This window comes from Lithobates pipiens, unplaced genomic scaffold (assembly GCF_037356315.1).
Source record: "Lithobates pipiens isolate NorthernLeopardFrog02 unplaced genomic scaffold, aLitPip1_a1.2 Scaffold_19, whole genome shotgun sequence".
NCBI lineage: Eukaryota > Metazoa > Chordata > Amphibia > Anura > Ranidae > Lithobates > Lithobates pipiens.
In genome coordinates this window covers 543419602-543442003 of record NW_027507764.1, presented here as the reverse complement: position 1 = coordinate 543442003, position 22402 = coordinate 543419602, and the positions used below count along the sequence as shown (strand labels likewise).

The 22402-nt window shown below is 42.6% G+C and overlaps 1 protein-coding gene across 1 annotated transcript in view; it reads left to right on the top strand.

Annotated features, from left to right (window-relative positions):
* Positions 1 to 22402, top strand: part of EIF3H (eukaryotic translation initiation factor 3 subunit H) — a 223500-nt gene that overhangs the window by 145835 nt on the left and 55263 nt on the right. The window contains exon 3 of the mRNA XM_077493241.1: positions 12208 to 12375. Within this exon, the coding sequence (XP_077349367.1) occupies positions 12208 to 12375 (168 nt within the window). The remainder of the gene's footprint in view (positions 1 to 12207; positions 12376 to 22402) is intronic.

The window sequence follows — 22402 nt, the reverse complement described above, 5'->3', positions numbered from 1 at the left end:
CGGGTGCCCCCCTCGGCAAGCAGTTTGCTATGGGGTCACCTGAGCCGAGCTGCAGCTTTGTGTGTGCATTCAGACAAGGAGCTGCGGTTTGGCCCCGCCCCCCTCTATCTCATGGCTAACTGACTTTGACAGCAGCAGGAGCCAATGGCGCTGCTGCTGTGTCTCAGCCAATCAGCAGGGAGAGTCTTGGATGGCTGAGACACCCATGAACGTCACTAGACAGAGATGGGGCTGAGGGGGGCTGCTGCACCCAGAAGGCTTTTTATCTTAATGTATAGAATGCATTAAGATAAGATAAAAAATAAAATAAAACACCTGACTTTACAACCCCTTTATGTGGAGTTAGGTTGGAGTATCTAATGTAAAATCTCCAAAACAATGACGGTCATACAGCTCAGGTGCCTGCGCTGCATTGGTAACCTAATCCTCCTCCTGTCACCGAATTCCAGGATATCCTGCCCAGTCTCCCCTCTTGCACAAATAACTGGTCATTAATGTTGTGGTTAATTTAGAAGTCTAAGTAGATTTGCTTAACTTACCCATACATATGTAGAAGCCTGTTTTTACTTCTATTTGTCAGTTGCTACGATACCCTGCAATTTGTTACAGATCTGTGCAGATGCAGGAACTTGAGAATTTCATCCAAACCTGTCAACTGGGGCACAAAACAAGGGAAGCTTTGTACAATTATTTGTGCTTTATCAAAATATTTAACTTAAATTTGTATTATACTCATACCTTTCCTATGCAGTATATTCCTACTAGAGAGGAAATCTGTTTTTTCAATCTATTAAAATTTCAAAAAATATTTTAACCAGTTGCCACCGGGAGATGTACATGTAAAGTGGAGCCCCCCCCCCCCCCCCCCATCAAATAAACTTTCATTAATGTGCCATGTGGTCCCTTGTAGTCTGCCTCCTTCAGCGCCTTGGCTCCTGACGTCACTTCCTTCAGTGCAGGAAGGGAGAGCGCCTCTCCCCCCTTCCCTCTGTCAATCAACTGGGACACATGACAGGTCCCAGATGATTGCGCGGCCAGTCACGGCGCGCGGCTCGCACATGCGCAGTGGGTGCCCGGCTGTGAAACCACAGCCGGGCACCCACAGTTAAGATGCCAGCGCCGCCGAGTGGAGGGGGAGATGAACGGGGCTGGATCCTGGGACAGGTAAGTGTCCGATTATTAAGTCAGCAGCTGCAGTATTTGTAGGTTCAGACTTTTAATTAACTTTTTTTATTTTTCTGAATTGGAACACCGCTTTAAGTGGTTATACCAGGATGGTGCCTGCAGGCTGCATCACTTTTTTTTTTTTTTTTTTTTTTTTTATAAATGGTTGGATTGACGACGGCTGACAGTAGGAACATGTCCGCTGACATCTGCCGCCCAAAAGAGAATGGGTGGTCCAAACAGGTCCACCTAAACAGACCTGATTAGTCCACTGGTGTGAAAGGGGCCTAATACCACATGCACTTGTTTGTTGTTTAATGCGATTGCTTTTGGCAGGAGAAAATCAGTGTTAAAAACGCACCTAAGCTGCATTTTTTTTAAACCAGTTTAGGCGAGTTAAGCAGCTTTTAGTGTCTGGGTGTTTATTTCAATGACCATAATAAATTAAAATTCTAGCCACTGAATAAAGGCTGAAGTGCTAAAAACACGTTTAGAGCTTAGGTGCGATTTGCCACGTTTGACTTTTTTTTTTTTTTTGCCGAAAGCTTTCTCCAGGATGCGACACTTCTGCGTTAAGAAGGAGCTTTGACTGCCTCTAAACTCTGCTGCTCCTAAACGTTTGTGTGCATAGATACTTATTTAGGTGAATTCAGGGCCGTTGGGGGGGGAGAGAGGATCACCAAAAGGAGGAGCAACAATGTGCATAAGTCCCGAGTATAAAACATGAGCATCAAAACCAGAAACGTGGTCAGTGGAGGCCCAAGAAGTAGCATGAAGCAAAAGAGACCACAGAGATGAGCCAAAGTGTCAATGTTATAGCTTCCTAGAGTTTCACTTAAATCACAGCCATGCTTTAACATGATCTGTTATTTAGGAAATCAGCTTTTTTCGTGAATGGAAATTTAACAGCTATGCAGAAACCACCCCATCTGACCGCCCCATCAAGAACAGCGGGCTGAGTCTGCTCTGCATCGCGGGCACAGACCTGTCATCCACCTGCTCAGCAGAGAGATGTATAGCATTGACGTTTCTGACTACCCTACAGTATGTTAAAGCTACCTGGAGTTAGAGCTGCACGATTCTGGCTAAAATGAGAATCGCTATTTTTTTGCCTAGAATAAAAAGATCATGATTCTCGCGATGTAAAATCTTTCACATTATACCAAAAAAAATGGGCTAACTTTACGGTTTAAATTCATTAAAGTAATTAAAAAAAAATGCATTTGAAAGACCACTGCACAAATAGTATGACATAAAATATTGCAACAACCACCATTTTATTCTCGAAGGCAGTGATTCTCAACCAGGGTTCCATGGAATCCTAGGGTTCCTCCAGAGGTTGCTAGGGGTTCCTTCAGCATTGGGCCATTTCTGCTTCTCAGATAAGTTCCCACTGACACCATTGATCTATTTAGCTATCTGTAATGAGGTAATTCTTCCCAAAGACTACAGGTATAAGGACCATTCCTCTCACTGACCATCACACTAATGTATCATGAGTTGTAGATTTCTAATTGTTAGCAGGGGTTCCCCGAGACTGCAGAACTATATCAAGGGTTCCTCTGGGTTGAAAAGGCTGCTCTAAGGTGTCTACTAAAAAATATATAATGTTCGGGGGGGGGGGGGGGGGGGTTCTAAGTAAATTTCTAGCAAAAAAAAAAAGTTTACTTAAAACTAGGAAATGTCAGAAAAAGGTTTAGTGTTTGTGTGTAACTGAAAAAAGTTTAACCACTTAGTCTATTCCATTGACAAATTGTTACAATGTTTATACTTAAGTTCAACTGATAAAGAATGTTGTGATTCTTGGCAGACTGCCCAGTTTTTCTCTTCCTTTCTTTTGAGGGCTGTGGCTTCAGAAGAGCAGAGAGAATTCTTTGCATAGAAAGAATTGTGAAACACTTTAGTCGAGATTGCGATAATGATTCTTGATGATTAATTGTGCAGCTCTACCTGGAGTTTTAGTTCATTTAAATTTATTTTGCACTTCCAATAATTTTTAGCACACATCAGCAGTATTAAATCACAAATCATCACCTTTCATGTGATTTAACATCAGAGACCTCAAACGGCAACCCCTCACAATAAAATGCCACCAGCCACTACTTGCATCGGCATATCTTTCTTGGTGAGCCCCACTAAATAGAAGTTATGTGATGACTGGCACAAGCAGAAAATGGCTGCGCTTCTCCTGATTATTTTAACCAAAAATACATGCTTTTAGCGAGGTTGGGGGGGGGGGGAGTTTCTAAATGTGACCTGAAGCCTAGGCTAAGATCAGTTTGTATATACTGTGTCTACACTCATGCTATTGGGGGAAAAATTTGTACTTTTTTAATGATACATAAATTTATAAGAAATTATACATCAGACCTAAGAAAAAAATTGACAACCATGAAAGTAAGAACCATAAGGAACTCTGGGGCCAAATAAGACATGACTGGGAGCGGTGAATTGGGTGTGTTCATTGCTTTCAAATATAGTGGAAACTAATTTTTTGTTGAGGCTTTTAAGATTTTGGAACGAACTAGAATGATGGAACCTATCCGTGCGCTAAGACACTAGCAATGGCTTGTCTGGACTATATTATTATTTGGCGTTTTTCAACCATTTAACCAGTGCTGCTTTAAAGGTTTCTAAAGTCCATTCTTGATATTGCTGATAAATTATTATTCCTTTTTTTTTTTTTCATAACTTCACTGCTCAAACAGCTGCAAGCCCAACCATTTGAGCTCCTTCTTATCGTCTAGAGATTGGTCAAGTTCCTTCCATATTGGTTTGATTTTTTTTTTTTTTTATTTCTCTGCATCGGCGTTGTGTAGAGAATCCCGATTTCCCCTTGTTTTCACTGAATCTGCGCAGATGTATCTTAATGCCTGAAGCAGATGTGCCTCTTATCATTAAAAATGGATTAACCTCGCTGCTGATAACTTTGCGTGGGATTGTTTCAGTCTCCTAAGTGTCTGTAAGCATTTCCTCCAGCAAAGCAGGAGAGGAAGAAGAAAAAGGGGAAGAGTTTGCGTAGCGGGATTTTTTTTTTTTTTTGTCGCTCCGGAAAATGTCGACAGGAGCCGGAGACATTTGAAGGTTTTGAAGATAACGGTGACATCTTGAGCTACTTATGAAAATGAGCGTCGCTCTTGTTAGTGAAGGCTTCTAATTAAAGTGTCAGCTCATATTTTAAGGGATGATTGCCCTCTTTATGGACGGGAACATTTCTGTATTGAATAACAATTGCCAGTTCAACTCCAAGTTATCAAGTCCTGAAAATGGGCTCCAAACTATTTTCTGTAGTTGCATTTTAAGTCATGAATCGCCTTGGATTTGCTTAAAGGCTTTCTGCCACCTTTTTGAGAGACATCTTTTCATGTTTGCATTTTGATTTCCTTTTATCCCAACTTCAGTTTTTTTTTTTTTTTGCACGCCTTGCTACTTTTTTTTTTTTTCCTCTCCCCGTGGATTTTCATACCAGTCCCCTGGGTCTTGTCTGTGCAGTGGATTTGCACAGAGCAGCCCCGGATCCTACTCTAGTGCCCCCACTGCAAGCAGCTTGCTATCGAGGCACTCGAGCCAAGTTGCCGCTTCCTGTGTCCATTCAGAGACAGATCCTTGGCCCGCCCCCTCTCTCTCCTAAATGGCTAGCTGACTTTGACAGTGGGAGTGGATGCCTGTGTCTCAGCCAAACAGGAGGAAGAGTCTCGGATGGCCAAGACACGTGTGGTCATCGCTGGACAGAGATGAGGTTAAGCTAAGTATTAGAGGCGCCTGAGGAGGGGCTGCTGCACACAAAAGGCTTTTTATCCTAATGCATAGAATGCATTAAGATTAAAAAAAACTGGCTTTACAACCACTTTAATGTATCCATAAATTGATAACAAGATCGTCTCAGAATTTGAGTGCTCCTCTAAATTAAAATGGGACCTCCCACCAGTTAGGATGAAAACCTGATCATGTGGTAGATCTAAAATTATATTTATTGTTTAGATTCCCCTTAAATCTATTGCTTTGAACTTGCTAATGAGAATATGGTTGCCGTTGTCCACTGTTCTGATCACTTCAGCTTTTGATGTAAAGCCAATGTTTTTGCTCTTTGCTGCAGACTCATGTGGAAAACCCTTTTCATTTTATTTGTGAAAGTAAAGATCGTTTTGCTGCAAATGCCAGCAATTAATAGCTGCCAGCTTATTAAAAGTAGCTTAGAACTTGGCCTTTATTTGGTGCCACTGTGCCAGGCTTGTATTGTGTGTCTACGTGTCTCCACAGCTGCTCTTGGAATTTAAAGATTCTGCCATTTTGCCCTTTGAGGACAAAGTGAGTCTCTTGCTAGCCTACCTCCAACCCATTTATACTCGTCTTCATGGTACCCTCTCTATACCTCCTTCCTCTGTTGTAGCCACTGCGTAAAGGAAAGAATGCCGTCGCCTTCCTTGATGCAGTGCTCAGGTCCTAAATGGGCAATAGCCAGTCCAGAACGTGATCACATGGCACAGGGGTGGCTGCTTCAGCATGGCGCTCACACCGAGCATTTTGTGATAATAGAGGGTAGGGGGACACAGTAATGGCTCGTTTAGACTTTAAAACGTGGCATTGGACACTTTTTTTTTTTTGCCCTCTGAATGCCAATTGAAGCACCTGTCGCTAAATGAAATGGTTACCTTGCAGTCATGTTAACTATTTTCTTTGCTTCACTTCAAAAATGATATCCCATGTCCCTTTGGTGCTTCTTGACAATGCTTGCTTATAGCACCTGAAGCTTTTGAGGGGCATTTATTCAACTTTAGGTTTGCTTTGGTGGTATTGCAGGTTTGAGATATCCCAGGATGCACTAGAAAACAGGTTCCCTTCTAGTTCATGTGTATATATTCTGGAAGTGTTTGGTGCAAACGTCACATCCCATGTGCAGCATGGAGCAGCAGGAAGGTGAGCGGGGTCTGGATTGAATCAGAGTGGTTAGCAGACGGCACATGTGTGCAAAATGGAAAGGCTATAGCAGAAGATGAGTGGAAGGACTGGGTGGGGGATCAGAGCAGGAGCAACTAGCAGATGTCTTGTGGTTAACGGTGTATAAGCGAAATAGTGAGAGGTGAGCGGGGAACAGCAAGACAAGAGGATCAGTAAACCAGATCTGCAGAGTAGTGGGTTACTACTGAGCAGGGGATCAGCAAAGCTGGAGGTACTTATGGGGTGGACCATCAACATAGCTAGGGATCTACTGAAATAGGGTACTGATGAGCTGGGTATCTCCTAAGTGGGGTACTACTGAGCCCCTTTAAAACAAATAGAAAATCAACACGCACAGGGCATTTGCCAAGCTTCAAAAAAGCATCACTGAGGCATCACAGAAGCATAGACAATGCATCAAAAAAGCATGTTGAAGTGGTAGGTGCTTAAATGTGTGTTGAAGTGAGTTTAAATGAGCCCTAGAGATGAGTATGAGTATGGGGGTGGGGCCAGCATTAGATCTTGAATGGCTAAAAGCCATGGAGGACAGGAAGGTGATCATTCACCAATTTATAGATCGTGTTTCATTGATGGAAGCTTTACTGTTTAATTTGTTCATGTGCAAGGGGAACAAAATATACTGGAAGTTTGGCGATAAGCAGGCATTGCGTTCCGTCACATTTATAAATTCATATTTTAATAAGGTGAACAAGTACAATACAGTGACATTTTTGATAGGGGAATAAAAAAAAAATCTATTCAGTCTTTATTTGGACAGTGGTATTTCTTCAAACTGAAAGGCTGGAAAATTAAGTAACTGAATTGGCTTTTGATAATTGAACCGTTATTGGTTCCAGCGCGCAGCGGCTGTATCTTCGCTCTCCGCTCGAGTTGAACTAGGCACATAGTTGGAACAAATTATGTTTCACTTAGGCGAACGGACATCTTGATGATACGCATCTGAGATACTGCATTCGGTGCCTCTGGCCAATGCGAAACTAAAACGTGTGGGAAGATTGAGGATAAACAAAAGCAGATGCCCATATGATTGGAGTTGACTTCTGCCAGACAAAAACTCCCCTGTCTTTGCCATAAAATGAGGCTCCTTCTCCCAATATCACACACAATATCTCCATACATCTATATCAAAATCAGACAAGGTCCTTTGTTTGTTTTGGTTCCCCCCTCCTTTCCATTTCACTTGCTGTGGTTTCCTGCTCTGCTGCTGCGATCTCTTCCTAGTAGACGAAGCTGCTCATTCACAGCTTAGATGAGCTTTCGATTGCAGCTTTAAAGAGCATGCTGTTTATTGCTTGCATAGTATGTTTAAAAAGTGCGGAATTACTGTGGTTATGCATCCATAGACTTTTTCCTATTGCTGTGAATTTCATGTCTGCTCAATGCTAGTCCCCCCCCATCCCAACCAAGCTCTGGGTTAGTAAAAGATATTATATATATATATACATACACATACACACACACTAACTATTGCCAAAAGCAGTGGGACGTCCGTCTTTACACGCACATGAAATTTAATGGCATCTTAGTCCATAGGGTTCAATATTGAGTTGGTCCACCCTTTGCAGCTATAACAGCTTCAACTCTTCTAGGAAGGCTGTCAACAAGGATTAGGAGTGTGTCTATGGGTGTTCATTTGTATATACGGTATCTATCTATCTCTCTCTCTCTCTCTCTCTCTCTCTCTCTCTATATATATCTATATCTATATCTATATCTATATATTTCTCTCATTTTCTAAAAGCCCAAAATACAATACATAACTCCTAGATCGTGTGACGTGTTGGATCCTAAGTCAATTACCCCTGTCGGGGGGGGGGGGCGTCCTTCCACTTCATAATGAAGAAATGTCACCAGCACACAAGCCATGCAGTACCCCTTCGTCAGTTGAGGGGTCCCTGTGTGACTCTGACATTTTGCCTTATGTTTAACATGTGACCACAAAATAAAGCTTTGGACCCATTTTGAGGAATCGCTGGTGACATTTCTTCACTTGGATTGTCTACGGTTCCCAGCCTGTGATAATTACAGTACCCAGCAAATAGCCTTTTTCAGGAACGTGTGCGCGGGGGAATATTGCATTTGGACTTTCTTTCACTGCACAGGGAGCATGGGCGCTTCATATTAGCTGTTTAGCGGCACGGACAAGATGACATTCCAAAGAGGTGACCAGTTGCTGGGTATAGGTGGCAGTGATTTCCTACAAAGAGAACGTTATTCCCAGCTAGTAGGCAAGTGACATGCTTATTTAGTCTTTCAGCCATCTGCCTCCTAGTAGTAGTCTTGTTCCTGTATTACCTCTCTGCCTCCATCCTCATTGATCAGTGGATTACCATCATCTGTGTTCAGTGCCTGGAGTTCCACTTTAAACACTCGCTGTACTGAAGTATATCTGGTAAAATCCCAGGCGTCTTTATAAAGTGAACGTCTTTGGGTTTCTTTTAGCCTTACCAGTATAAATGGGATTCTAGTATAACCGTTTTCTTGGTTAATGCTCAAGTTAAGGGCAGAACAATAAATAATTATGTGTGCATTGAACAAGATGGCGGCTCCTCTGTGCACGGGGTTAGATATATTTCAGTAGCACAGAATGTAATTTGCGCAGCTCTCTCATATGCAGCATCCAATATGAAAAGACCTCAAGCAATGTTTTCCTTTTCCTTCCCTCTTAACCATCTTCACTGTTTCTGATTTCTTTTTCATCACCTTTTGAAAATATTAGCCTGCAAGGCCTTACTCCTGAGGTTCACAAGCCGCGGTACGCAATAGATGATACTTTCATTATAGACTTATTCCCAATTGAGTATTGAATTCTTCATTGATTCTCTACTCTGTTGTAAATGAAAGCAAGCCAGGGGAGGTTATTCAGTCCTGGGGAGAAAACATTCTGAGATAAGCAACCAGTTGATACTAGAAATGAGTTGATCATCTTGCTTTGGTGGCACCCTAGGGCGCAATGGGTTTAAAGCATCTTCTAGTCAAAACACAAAATGCGTTATGTTGTGAAATGGCCGTTTACTCGTGTCTGTGTAGTCCATAGCATGCAAATTGGCGCTTTCATTGTAAACTTGTATTGAAGATGGAAACTGCTTGATCGTAGTGGCTCTGACTTGAGACATTTCTGTGTCAGCCGTCTTTGTCCTTCTGGGCTCATTTTTTATTTTTTTTGGGTGATCGTTTTTATACCTTTTATAAATAGAGGTGCCATAACCAAAAATTCAGGATGCTCTTATTGCCAAAGTTGAAACCGACAGTTTAAAAAAAAAAAAAAAAAAGATATATAATTGTATTATAATGGACTTTATTTAATTAATATCATGAATTTAAATGACTAGGCCGGCCATTATACAAGGGTCATTTCTCTTGTAAGCATATTGGTGTTCTTGTACCAGAACAGTTGAGTACTCTAAAGCTCCATACACACTATCAGATTTTCTGCTGAGGTCAAACCTTAGGAGTTTCCATTTGTATGCAATCAGACAGGGCCTTGCACTACTTTGTTTTGGTAAATCTGAAGGAAAAAAATCAGCAGAAAATCGGATAGTGTGTATGGGGCTTTAGGCTGCTTTTACACGAGGTGTCCGATGTCCTTTTTTTCAGGCGTACCCAGACCCTCCATTCTCCTCCTATGGACCGATGGATGTAAACAGACCTGTGTCTGATCCACCTCCCTCCAATTCTATCTGACAAAAAGCAAATGGAAGGGCAGCCCTTCCCCTCGATCTTGCCTTATCGGAGGGGCAGTTGGATGTAAATGGACAGCTGGTCAATCTGCATCCAACTGCCTATAGAGCAGAGCGGGTTGTATCCGTGTGCGCTCTGCATAAGCAGAGTGGACACAAACATGTCATTGTCATCGCCCCGCTCTGCTCATAAGGGGCTCAATGGACAGTTACTGCCCAGGCACACCCTTATCACACTGTGTGGCAGAGATTCCCCCTGTTTAAACGCTTGATATTTCACCAAAGCTCCAAAAAATAAAAAATAAATTGAAATGGTAAAAAAATAAAATAAAGAAAATAGTACAAATAAAAACTGACCCCATCTACTGACACTGCCTGTGTGTGTGTGTGTGTGTATATGTATGTGTGTGTGTATGTGTGTATATATATATATATATATATGTATATATATATATATATATATATATGTGTATATATATATATATATATATATATATATATATATATAAATTTATTGCACGCACACACGTGTTTGAGCTTTAAGGTACACACCTTAATGCAATGAGCTGCGCACACCTATGTTGGTCCACCTTTGCTGACTGCTTGGACTGCATTACTTCCCCCTCCAGCAAATTTTATCACTGTCAAAAACGAAGACCCTGGTGTAATCCTGATATGGAGTTTCTGTTTAACACTAAAGCTGATCAAGCTGGACACCATTTCTTTGCCATTTCTGTCCAATTGGGGTAAATTACCCTTCATTTCCTGCCACAAGTGAGAGAAATTTCCTCCAAAGTGATGGAAAGCCCTGGTAGTCGGGGTCACCCTTGGGGCATTTTCTGGTGGCCATTCATGATTTGAGATTCATTCACGTTTCTGTGATAATGGTCATCAGGACAAATAGGCTGAATCTCCCTAATGGGGACACAGACCGCTAGAAGGACCTTACAAATATTAGAATCCTTCTCCATTCCATCTTAAACTCGAAAAAAATGTTACCTTTTTAGTTGTACTTTAATTGGAGTACTGGTACTAGGGAAAATAGGACTAGGCTTTTTGAAGAGATTATAATGGTTGGGTAGAGCTGTCTCTACTGACACAGCTGAAGATAAAGCAGTCTGAGCATTGACTTAAAAAGAAACATAATTCAGAGCTAGCAATTAGTCTGATGATGGTCAACAGTATATGAAGGATTCATAGAAAGGTGACCATAGGGTATCGGGGTCAGGGAGGAAAGTCACTTCTTGTAGTAATCATGTTTGTAGGGTGGGATGTACCAGTAGGTGGTCCGTTGGCTTTAGAAACACTGTTGTAGGAAGCTTTGAGTTCCCTATTTGAATATCTATCCTGTGAATACTGTAAAATTTAAAGTTTTAGGTTTTTCCTCTGTTCAGATTATTATAGGCCTTATTAGAGGATACACCTACTTGGTACTGATGATCACAATTATGGGCAGGTGTATTTCCAGTTTTGGAGGTCTAAATTAACACAGCGGTTTTGTTTTAGCAAACTGTAATTTTTTTAAAGCGTAAGTGACCTCCCCTGATGCAGTAAATTACATGAGAAGGGCAACCAAACTGATAAGAGGAATGGAGGAACTCCGCTATGAGGAGAGATTAGAGGAACTGGATTTATTCACTCTTGATAAGAGGAGATTAAGGGGGGATATGATCAACATGTACAAATATATAAGGGGTCCATAAAGTGAACTTGGTGTCGAGTTATTCACTTTACAGTCAACAAAGAGGACAAGGGGGGCGCTCGTTACATCTAGAGGAAAAGAGATTTCATCTCCAAATACGGAAAGGTTTCTTCACAGTAAGAGCTGTGAAAATGTGGGATAGACTCCCTGCAGAGGTGGTTCTGGCCCGCTCAGTAGATTGCTTTAAGAAAGGCCTGGATTATTTCCGAAGTGTACATAATATAACTGGGTACTGACATTTATAGGTAAAGATGATCCGTGGAAAATACGATCGTCTCTGGGGGGATCAGGAAGGAATTTTTTCCCCTGCTGTAGCAAATTGGAAAATGCTCTGCTGGGGTTTTTTGCCTTCCTCTGAATCAACTGTGCGTATAGAATTGGGTATATGGGATTGTGTGTGTGTGTGTATGTGTATATGTGTGTATGTGTGTGTGTGTATATATATATATATGTGTGTATATGTATGTATGTGTGTATGTGTATATATATATATATATATAATAATTTTTTTTTGTGGTTGAACTAGATGGACTTGTGTCTTTTTTTTTTTTCAACCTATGTAACTATAATGAAAGTTGCCATATGTTCCATCATCCGAATTGGATAGAATAGAGATTTGTCTTTTTTTTGTTCTAAATATTTTGTCAAATTTAATTGCGCTATTGATTTGCTATAATTGCCTTATTTTCTCTTCTAATTTAGTCCAGTATCAGATGGAGATGATGCGCAGCCTCCGCCACGTCAACATTGACCACCTCCACGTTGGCTGGTACCAATCCACCTACTATGGCACCTTCGTCAGCCGTGCCCTCCTAGATTCCCAGTTCAGTTACCAACATGCCATAGAAGAGTCGGTGGTCCTCATTTACGGTAAGGGGTCCTATTTTCTCTCCCGCGTATTGATATTCTGATTTTTCCGTGATCTTGACTGTATTTGCCGTGTGGCCAGGCTCTTTATTTTCCCTAATCGGGGTGGGGGCAGGGGGTTAAACGTCTGAAGGTAGCCTGGCAGTCCCTTTTAAGTAAATACCAACTGTACGTCTGCAGCAGGCCGAGCAGCAGCAAAGTCTAGACAGAGTTTCCTTCTCTCTGTTTATTTTTCTTGCTATCAGAGACCTGATGTGTACGCTGTGGAATGCTGGAGAGTGGCCGCTTCATTTTTATTCATCCGTCTTCTCTCCCTTGGTGAAGGCTGGTGGAACTAGACCAGATGTCTGACAAACCTCGATTACTAGAATGTCTGGCTCTGTGATACGTGACTGACCAATCATAACGCCATTTGCCAAGTCCCCCCTCCTCTTCCTCCAATCTCGCTCTTTCTCTCTTAATACCTCTGACAGGGGCTCACAAATACTGCTCTGTTTCTTCGAACAAACATTTTTTTCCCCTCTTTTTCGGCTGGTTTAATGGTGTTTCCTCAAGCTCTCCAGACCAGATGTTCTGCTCTGTATCAGAACCATAGGCAATTTAACAGCTTTATGGTTCCCCTGTCCCCCCCCCCTACTCTCTCTCTACACACTCCCTTCGCCATATCTGTTGGTCCTGCCTATAATTTCCAGTTGAGCAGCGAGTGCCGGGTCCCGTGTATCTGTCAGAAAATGTACTAATGAATGCGATCAATCTTGCCCGCGGCCTTCAAATTATTTCAGTATGTTAACAATTGGATTATGGTAAAGAACAAGTTGTTAGTGTACTTAGATTGGCTGGAAAGATGACATCACAGCCTGATGAATTTTCCACTTGTCTGTGTCTTCTGTCTCGTTTTTTTTTTTTTGTCACCTTTCTGCTTGAGCGGTTGACGCACGCAGTTATGTTCTGCGAGGAAACGGGCACAACTGAAACGCAAGACAGATCTTTTATTAACTTCACAAAGTATGAAAAAATATATCATATGGTCATGTTGCGTTTTATAGCAATGTTAAAGATAACTTATTTTGTGTAATAAACAGTTTTGTTAAAAGCTTTGTTAGCTTTTATTAACCTATAAACGTGCCGTCCAAACTTTGACTTCCACTGTAAAAAACATGTTTGACTGGACAAATGAAAGGCGTTAAAGGAGAAAAAAAAGCATAATTCATTACAAATTTTCTTATATGGACTTTTAAGATTTGAATTTATAAAAGAGACTTGTATATATTTGTTTTTGACTGCATGTACACTATATTGTCAAAAGTATTGGGACACCTGTCTACCTGCACATAAACTTTAATGGCGTCTTAGTCCATAGGGTTCAATATTGAGTTGGCTCACCCTTTGCAGCTTCAACTCTTCTGGGAAGGCTGTCCACAAGGTTTAGGAGTGTGTCTATGGGAATGTTTGACCATTATTACAGAAGCGCATTTGTGCTGTCAGGCACTGATGTGCACCTCGACCCGATAGAATTCCTTTGGGATGAATTAGAGAGGAGACTGTGAGCCAGGCCTTCTCGTCCAACGTCCGTGTCTGACCTCACACGTGGTTCTGGAAGAATGGTCAAACATTCCCATAGACACACTCCTAAGAGGGTTTTCACACCAAGCCACCCATAGCGTCGGATTAAACATCGCAATTTTTAGTGGTGTTTTACCGTCAGATTTGCAGCGCATTTCGACCGCTAGCGGGCTGCTTTTACCCTCCGCTAGCGGCCGACGGGGTTAAAATCGCCTGCAATACGCTGTGATATTGGCGTTTTCCCAGCGGTATTGCAGCCCTGCCCCATTGATTTCAACGGGGAGCAGCAGTGGAGGAGCGGTAAACACACCGCTCCAAAGAAGCTGCTGGCAGGACTTTTCCTGATGTCCTGCCAGCGCACCGCTCCAGTGTGAAAGCCTTCGGGCTTTCACACTGGAGACAACAGAGCAGCAGTTTAAGGGCGGATTGCAGGTCGCTATTTCTAATGCTATAACGTCTGCAAAACGCCCTTGGTGTGAAAGGGGTCTAAACCTTGTGGACAGCCTTCCCAGAAGAGTGGAAGCTGTTATAGCTGCAAAGGGTGGGCTCAATATTGAACCCTACGGTCTAAGACTGGGATGCCATTTAAGTTAATGTGCGTGTAAATTACTTTTTTCACTTTTTTTTTAAAGATCTTTAAAAAGATCCCACAGCAAGTGGCTTTCCTATGGGAGCACTTGTCAAGGGGGAAGGGGTTCAAAGCACTGGCTGGGGACCTGAGGAGAGAATGATCGGGGCTGCTCTGGGCAAAGCCACTACACAGAGCAGGCAAGTATCACATGTTAATTTTTTTTATAAAAAAAAAAAAAAAAACTCCTTTACAAATCACTAAAAGTAGATTTAGACCTGCGTCTGAATCTACCTTGCCTCTGAAGCCCAATCTGTTTCTGAAATGCGCTCCAGAGGATACTAACAAGTAGTGAGGAAGCGATGAGACACCTCCTCACTGCTTGTTTTAACCACATTTTTGCCAACAATTGTGCAGCAGCCGCATTCATTGCACGTGATTGCGGGGCATTTGTGGTGCTTTCTTATTGGCTTGCATGTGTAGAATTCAGCAAGCATCCCACCCCCGCTGATCGCTACATGTTGTGCATCGCGACCTCAATATGCAATCATCCCCCTTCCTATTGCAGCTTAAGGGGGGAGTTGGCGGGCTGAAAAAAACGCAGCTCAGCTGAGCATCACCCCCCCCGTTCAAATCTGAGTGAGGCCTTACTGTTCGTAAAATGCAAGTGTGAGTCGGCTGACTTGTAAACTATGCACTGCCTGTGTGGTTGATGTATTATCCAATAGATGCAAGGTGTGCTATGCCTGCCAAACATTTGAATTAGTGTATTCCAAACCAAGAACGAAGATTTAATATATAATAGCTTACCGGTTCTTAGATGTAGAAAGCCGCTTTCTATGGGGCACTCGTGCAGTCTTGCTCTTGACCTGCCCTGTCTGCATCCGTTGACTCAGACCAGCCATCTAGCCAATGGCTCCTGCTGCTATCAATCTGCCCAATGAGGAGGGAAGACAGCAGCCAGAGCTGCTGCTCTCATGCAAATCATTGGCTCAGGTAAGTATAAGGAAGATGAGGGGGCTTGGTGGGTCCTGCAGTACAGAAGGTTCTCTACTTTAATGCATTGAATGCATTAAGCTAAAAAAAATAAGTTTTTAGAACTTTAAGTTTGTAGTTCTTGCTGGATTAAATTCTGGTTTAAAGAAAAACTCCAGTTTAAAAAAAAATAAGCATTCTCATTTTCAGTGGCTCATCTTGCTAATTCTCTGATCATGGGTTTCTTCTCTGACGGTCCTAGTGGGTGACATTTTACTCTTGCAATGAGTAGCACTCCTATATTTACATAGAAGTACCTTTTTAATGGATGAGTAGTGAGGACCAAGGCCTGCATGAAGTTAGACCTGAGAAGTTGTGTTTAGAACTGCCATTCGGCCTCGAAGAGGAGCGTTGCCTGGTGAAGTGGACCCTCTGCATGGGGCTGCCCAATTCTAGGTAGCTGTTGAGCAAGCTGCTATTGCGATTTTGTCAGCTGCTTGGCTTAGAGCAGCCTTTCAATCGCGGTGCCTTGAGGTTTCTTCAGGGGTGCTGTGGCAAAATGCCGAAGGCTTAATGTACACGGGACATTTTTACAACCTCTCCTGAACGATTTAACTTGAGTAACCCATGTTTAAAACGTCCATTTTGCCTCAATAACATGCCACGTGTAGCCGCGTTTGCATTTAGAAGCGTTTGAAAAAAAAATCTATATTTTTTCAAAATGGCCAAAAATTAAAACCGCCTGTAAATGAATCGCGAGTTACCGCGTTTGGCGATTGAAATGCCTCTAAACTCGGCATCTGAACTAATTTTTTTTTTCTTTACAAAAAAGGCCTCTAAACTCAACTGCCTAGAAACAACATTAAATGTACTGAGAAGATAACCTTGGATTAATTCTGGGGCAGCTGAAAAAAGTAGCCAACTGCCTCTGAATGTCCGTTTACCAGCAGCCGTGTACATGAAGCCTAAAAGTTGCCCAAAAATGTATACAAGCCAGCAGGTGGATCAAGCCTGCCTTTTAGTTGCACAAAGCTATGGGTTTTTATTGTGCACCATTTCCACCTTCCCGGCACTGGCGTCCTAACAACCAGTGATGTCATCGGTGTTGATAAGTAGGATGTTTGCCTGCACAGCATCCATGTTTGACTCACCTCTGCCCCCCTCCAACATTGGGGTCACATTAGCTGTGAGTGATGGAGATAAACTTTGAAATACTAGTTGTTACCAGTGTGGAAAAGTTTTATAATAGGGAACCTCGAGACTGTCCATAATTTTAAGGCTCCATGCACACTGAAGCTCATAAACAGCCGTTTTTGGGAGTTTGGGCTTTTTTTTTTTAGTTTTTTTAACAGCCCACAAACTCCCTTCGGTTATCCTATGTGTCCATGCGCACATGGGCGTTTTTGGACGTTTATCAGCAATGGAGTTTATGGGCTGTTGTCTGAATGCCCTATAAATCACGTTCAGGAGCTGTGTTTCTGACCACAAAACGCGTGTCAAAACGTTAAACGCTGATAAACATCGATAAATGCTCGAAAGCATGACTCGCCAGCATTTTTTAAACGTTTTTTGATCCATTTTAAAAAAAGCTAATGCGGAAAAACGCTAATAAGCGCTATTGCAAAAACATTGAAAGACTCACTGCAAAGCTACTGCCGTTTCTATAACGTTATTTTAACGTCCAGTGTGCAATGAGGCATAAAGGGTGTCCATATTTATAAAGGGTACATTGTCTGTTGAGAAACACTGGATAAGAGCACTGCTGGAGTGCAAGAGTGCCAAATAGGTCAGCTTTATAAAAGATTTTAATCTGCTTTAAGGCTTTTATGTTGGCGATTTGTCTGAGTCGCGATTCTAAATATCTAAGGGTGCCATAGCCATTAGAGGACGATGAACATCATCCGGCCATCCTCTGCTGTGCCCATGGTTTCCCTCCTAATTATGTACTTTTACGATCGTCCCTGTGAAGACGGCTTCATCTACATTCATTAAAACCGCTGTTGGGAAGATTTTTTTTTTGATCTTTCCAATCACAACTTCCCACCTGAGATCTTTGAGCCAGTGATGTCTGCTGCTGTTCATAGATGTAAGGCTATTGCCCAATCACAGCAGGAAAAAACCTTTTGTGCTTGTAACGAACCCAACGTAAGTCTTTCATGGGAGAAATATAGGAGCTACTCCTACCGATTTCCTACGTGAAAGTGCTAGCTGCTACAGGTATGCTGATTAGAAGTTCTGCTCTCATTTGGGTTTGTGTCTCAGAACGTATTGATTCTAGACATAACCTGGAGATCAGCAGTGACAGGCTGCAAGGTTGCATATCTTTCCCATGACAAGCGCCCTCTGAGCCCAACTTGACACTGCTTTCCAAAAGCTTGTGTAGCTTCTATTTGGGTGAGGAGCTCTACTTATCACTGCCGTCAGTGGACAAATTATTGTAGAATGCAGAAGCCAGTTGGGTATTTGCAAACACGTTTTGTAGAAATGATGGGGAAGATTTCCCTTCACTTCCTGTTCTTTAGACACAACAGCAAGTGAGAAGAAATGTCTCCAAAGTGAGATGTCCTCTTTATCAGGTGTCCCCATTGGAAGATTTCGTCACTATTCTGGTGAAAGCTCATTTTTGGCGTTTTTTCGTCCCCTTCTGTCCCAGTGACAATGATCTCCAGCACAAATATGGTGAATCATTGTATCGGGGACACAAACTAAGAAATAGTCACCCTTTATCACTATGACAAACTAAAAAAATAATAAATTGGGCATTAGATACATTTGTGTTAAAGTGATACTAAACACACTGTCATTTACATGGTCCCTTCTATTTCTGTATGTGGATGATGTAATTATTTTAATAATAAAAAAAACACCTAATTAACTTTTTTCCTAATCAATCTACAGCTGTCACATGATCCAGATCTTTCCCAGCCTGTCTGCAGGGAAACGTAAGCAGGAGGAGCTTCTAGTCCGCTGCTGCTAGTCGTGTGTTCAAAATAATTTAAAGCATAACTCCACTTTTGTTGAGAAGAAAAAAACATTTCCCCTTCTGGGTGATCTATGTACATTGCAAGGATTAGAACAACCTTTGTTGCAGCTTCTTGCCTTTTTGTTATTCTGATGAAATCCATGTGCGTTTCTGTGCCTCTGTTCTGAGTGGGTCTAATGTGGTAGTGGTTTCATGATTATCCGTCAGCTGCAGGGCACTAATGAGAGAAGCTGCTGGGCCTGCATCCCTTTAGACCCCTTTCACACCACACCGCCCATAGCGTCAGCGGTAAAACGCCTCTATTTTTAGCGGCGTTTTACTGCCGGATTTGCAGCGTATTTTGGCCGCTAGCGGGGCGCTTTTACCCCCGCTAGTGTCCGAGAAAGGGTTAAAACTGCCAGCAATAAGCCGCAATAGCAGCGTTTTGCCGGCGGTATTACAGCGCTGCCCCATTGATTTCAATGGGGAGCAGCGGAGGAAGAGCGGTAAACACACCGCTCCAAAGAAGCTGCTGGCAGGACTTTTCCCTGATGTCCTGCCAGCGCACCGCTGTAGTGTGAAAGCCCTTGGGCTTTCACACTACAGACAATGGTGCAGCTTTTTTAGGGCGGATTGCAGGAGCTATTTTTAACGCTATAGCGCCTGCAAAACACCCTGGTGTGAAAGGGGTCTTGGGCTCCTTTCACACTGCGGCGGAGGGTGCGTCGGTGGTAAAGCGCCTCTATTTTTAGCGGCGCTTTACTGTCAATTTCACTGCGCTATTCGGCTGCTAGCGGGGTGCTTTTACCCCTTGCTAGTGGCCGAGGAAGGGTTAAAACCACCCATAAAGTGCTGCTGCAGCAGTGCTTTGCTGGTGGTATAGCTGCGCTGCCCATTGATTTCAATGGGCCAGAGCGGTATACACACACCGCTCCAAATATACTGCCAGCAGGACTTTTTTTTGTATCCTTCCAGCGCACTGCTCCAGTTTGAAAGCCCTCGGTGCTTTCACATTGGAGACACAGGAGCGGCTCTTTCAGGGTGCATTGCAGGCGCTGTTTTTAGCGCTGTAGCGCCTACAAAGCACCCCAGTGTGAAAGGGGTCTTAGATGTGTTCCTATTGGCAATATCTCACCAAAAATGACTTTGGTTGCGGGGATGCCTGGAATCCGACTTGTATCTTAGGGCCCTTTCACATGGATGTGTCCATGCTCCACCTTGCTTGGCAGGGATCTCTCTGTTGATCCCCGCTGAGCAGGCATATGACAGGTCTGTCTCTGCACAATGTGCAGGGATGGACCTGTCAGTGCCGCTCTCCTCTGTGGGAGATTGGATGAAGACGGACTGTAGAGTCTGTTTTTATCCGATCTGCCAGATGGATGGAAAAATAGGGTTTTCCTCCATCACTCTTTTTCAGATCGGAGTGGGTCGGATGTCGGCGGACGTGTCACTGCTGACATCCCTCGCTCCATAGACCTGTATGGAGCGTCCGTTCAGGTCTGCCTAAAGGCCTTAGGCCTCTTACACGCAGGATGGGTCCGTGATGATCCGCCCCATGGACATCCGCTTGCTCAGCATTGATCGGTCTGTCGATCTCCGCTGAGCAGGAAGATAACAGGTCCGTCTCTGCACACTGTGCACGGACCGACCTGTCAGAGCGCCGCTCTCCCCTATGGGAGATCGAATAACGACGGACTGCATAGTCCATCGTCATCCGATCCGCAGACAGATGGAAAAGTTTTTCCTCCATCACACTTTTTTGTATCGGAGCGGGTCGGATATCAGCGGACATGTCACCACTGACATCCGACCCTCCATAGAGGTCTATGGAGTATCCGCTCAGATCCGCCTAAAAAACTGACAGGTGGACCTGAACGGATCGTTTGTGTGAAAGAGGCCATAGGCAGACTTCTGGGAAAATTGGTGAGCCAATCGCACAAGCAGGAAATTATGTTTCTGAGTGGTCAGTACACACTCTTTGTACAGAACAACTAACTCTAGGTAGCCATAATGAATTGCAGCTATAGAAATGTAGAGGCTATAGATTGAAAAGGAAAGGCAGTTTTTAATTACGCACGTTATTGTGTGTGTGTATATGTATATGTATATATATATATATATATATATATATATATATATATATATATATATATATATATATATATATATATATATATATATAATCCTTTTTTTTTATTTTTTTTTTTTTTTTTACAGAAACAGAATTATTTTTTCTTTGCTTTCCCCCCCCCCCCCCCCCCGAAAAATGTTTTTGGAATACAGTGTAAAAAATATCAAACTGTTTCAAATTGTTATATAAATATATATTTGAAATCAAATCTTTATTTTTTAGCAGTGGCATTGTGTGGATTTCTATCGGTCACAGGCTGTCAAACTTCGTTCATGTTGTCATTGTGGGGTATTGTTTGTAGAATTTTGAGGAAAATAACAAATTTTATCTATTTTGGACTAAAGCTGTAAGCTAACAAAATGTGGAAAAAGTGAAGCGCTGTGAATACGTTCTGTGTACACCGTATCCGGAACATACGTATTGAAAAAACAAAGGTATTCAGACCCCCTTTGCTTTTTCAATGTTGCAGCCTGATACTACAGTTTAAATCCTTTTTTTTCCCCATTAATCTACACACAGTACCCCATAATGACAAAGTGAAAACAGAACTTTAGAAATGTGTGAATTTTTTTAAAAGTAAAAAAAATAAATGTCACTAGGACTTAGTGTTACCAAACGCAAGACCCTACAATCACTAGATCTGGTCTCCCACAGAACATGGAAATGCAACTGCTAAATACCTTTACTCATCAGCAGTATATGACTTCTATCAGTTCCTGCTTAAAGCTTGTAGGTGCTGTGCTGGACACATGCACTCTCCTAAGAAAAAGATAAAACTTTCTAGCAATACACACCAAACAGAGCTACTGGAGTCAGGCTGCACATGCTCAGTCTTACCTGGACTTGTTCTGAAGTCAGTGGAAGAAGAGGATCTGTGCAAACAGCCTTTTTACATGATGATGAGAATTAACCCCTTATGTTCCACAGTGAGTATAACAAGCATGCTTTACTGCATATACACACTGATTTTACTGTTGTGGGTTTAGTAAAACTTTAAGTATCCAGACCCTTTATTCAGTATTTTGTTGAAGCCCCTAGGGCACCAATTACAGCCTTGAGTTTTTTGTTTTTGTTGTATGATGACAAGCTTTGCACATCTTGATTGGGGGATATTTTCTGATGTTTGCAAATCTTTTCAAGTTCAGTCAGGTTAGACAGGGACCGTTGCTGGACAGCCATTTTGAGGTCTCTCCAGTGATGTTTAATAGGGTTCAGGTCAGTCTAGGCCAATGGTTCTCAACTCCTGTCCTCAGGACCCACTAACAGGACAGGTTTGCAAGATAGCTGAAATACATCACAGGGGATATCATTTGCTCAGTAATTGCAGTATTCTGATCTGCATCTCCCAATATAATACTGAAAATCTGGCCTGTTGGTGGGTCATGAGGACAGGAGTTGAGAACCACTGGTTAGGACTTTCACAGAGTTGTCCCTAAGCCAATCGTGTTATGTCTTGGCTGTCTGCTTAGGATTGTTTTCATGTTGGAAGGTGAACCTTGGGCCCAGTCTGAGATCCTGAGTGCTGTGGAACAGGTTTTCATTGAGGATATCTCTGTACATTACTCCATTCAGCTTTCCCTCAACCCTGACCAGTATCCCAGTCCCTGCTGCTAAACATCCACACAGCATGATGCCGCCGCCACCATGCTTGAGACCCCTTTCACACCGAGCCGCCCCGGGCGTCAGAGGTAAAGCGGCGCTATTTTTAGTGCTGTTTTAGCGGTGCTATTCAGCCGCTAGCAGGGTTTTTTTACCCTCCCCACTAGCGGCCAAAAAGAGGTTAAATCCATCTGGCAAAACCCGACTGGAGCGGCGTTATGTTGGCAGTATC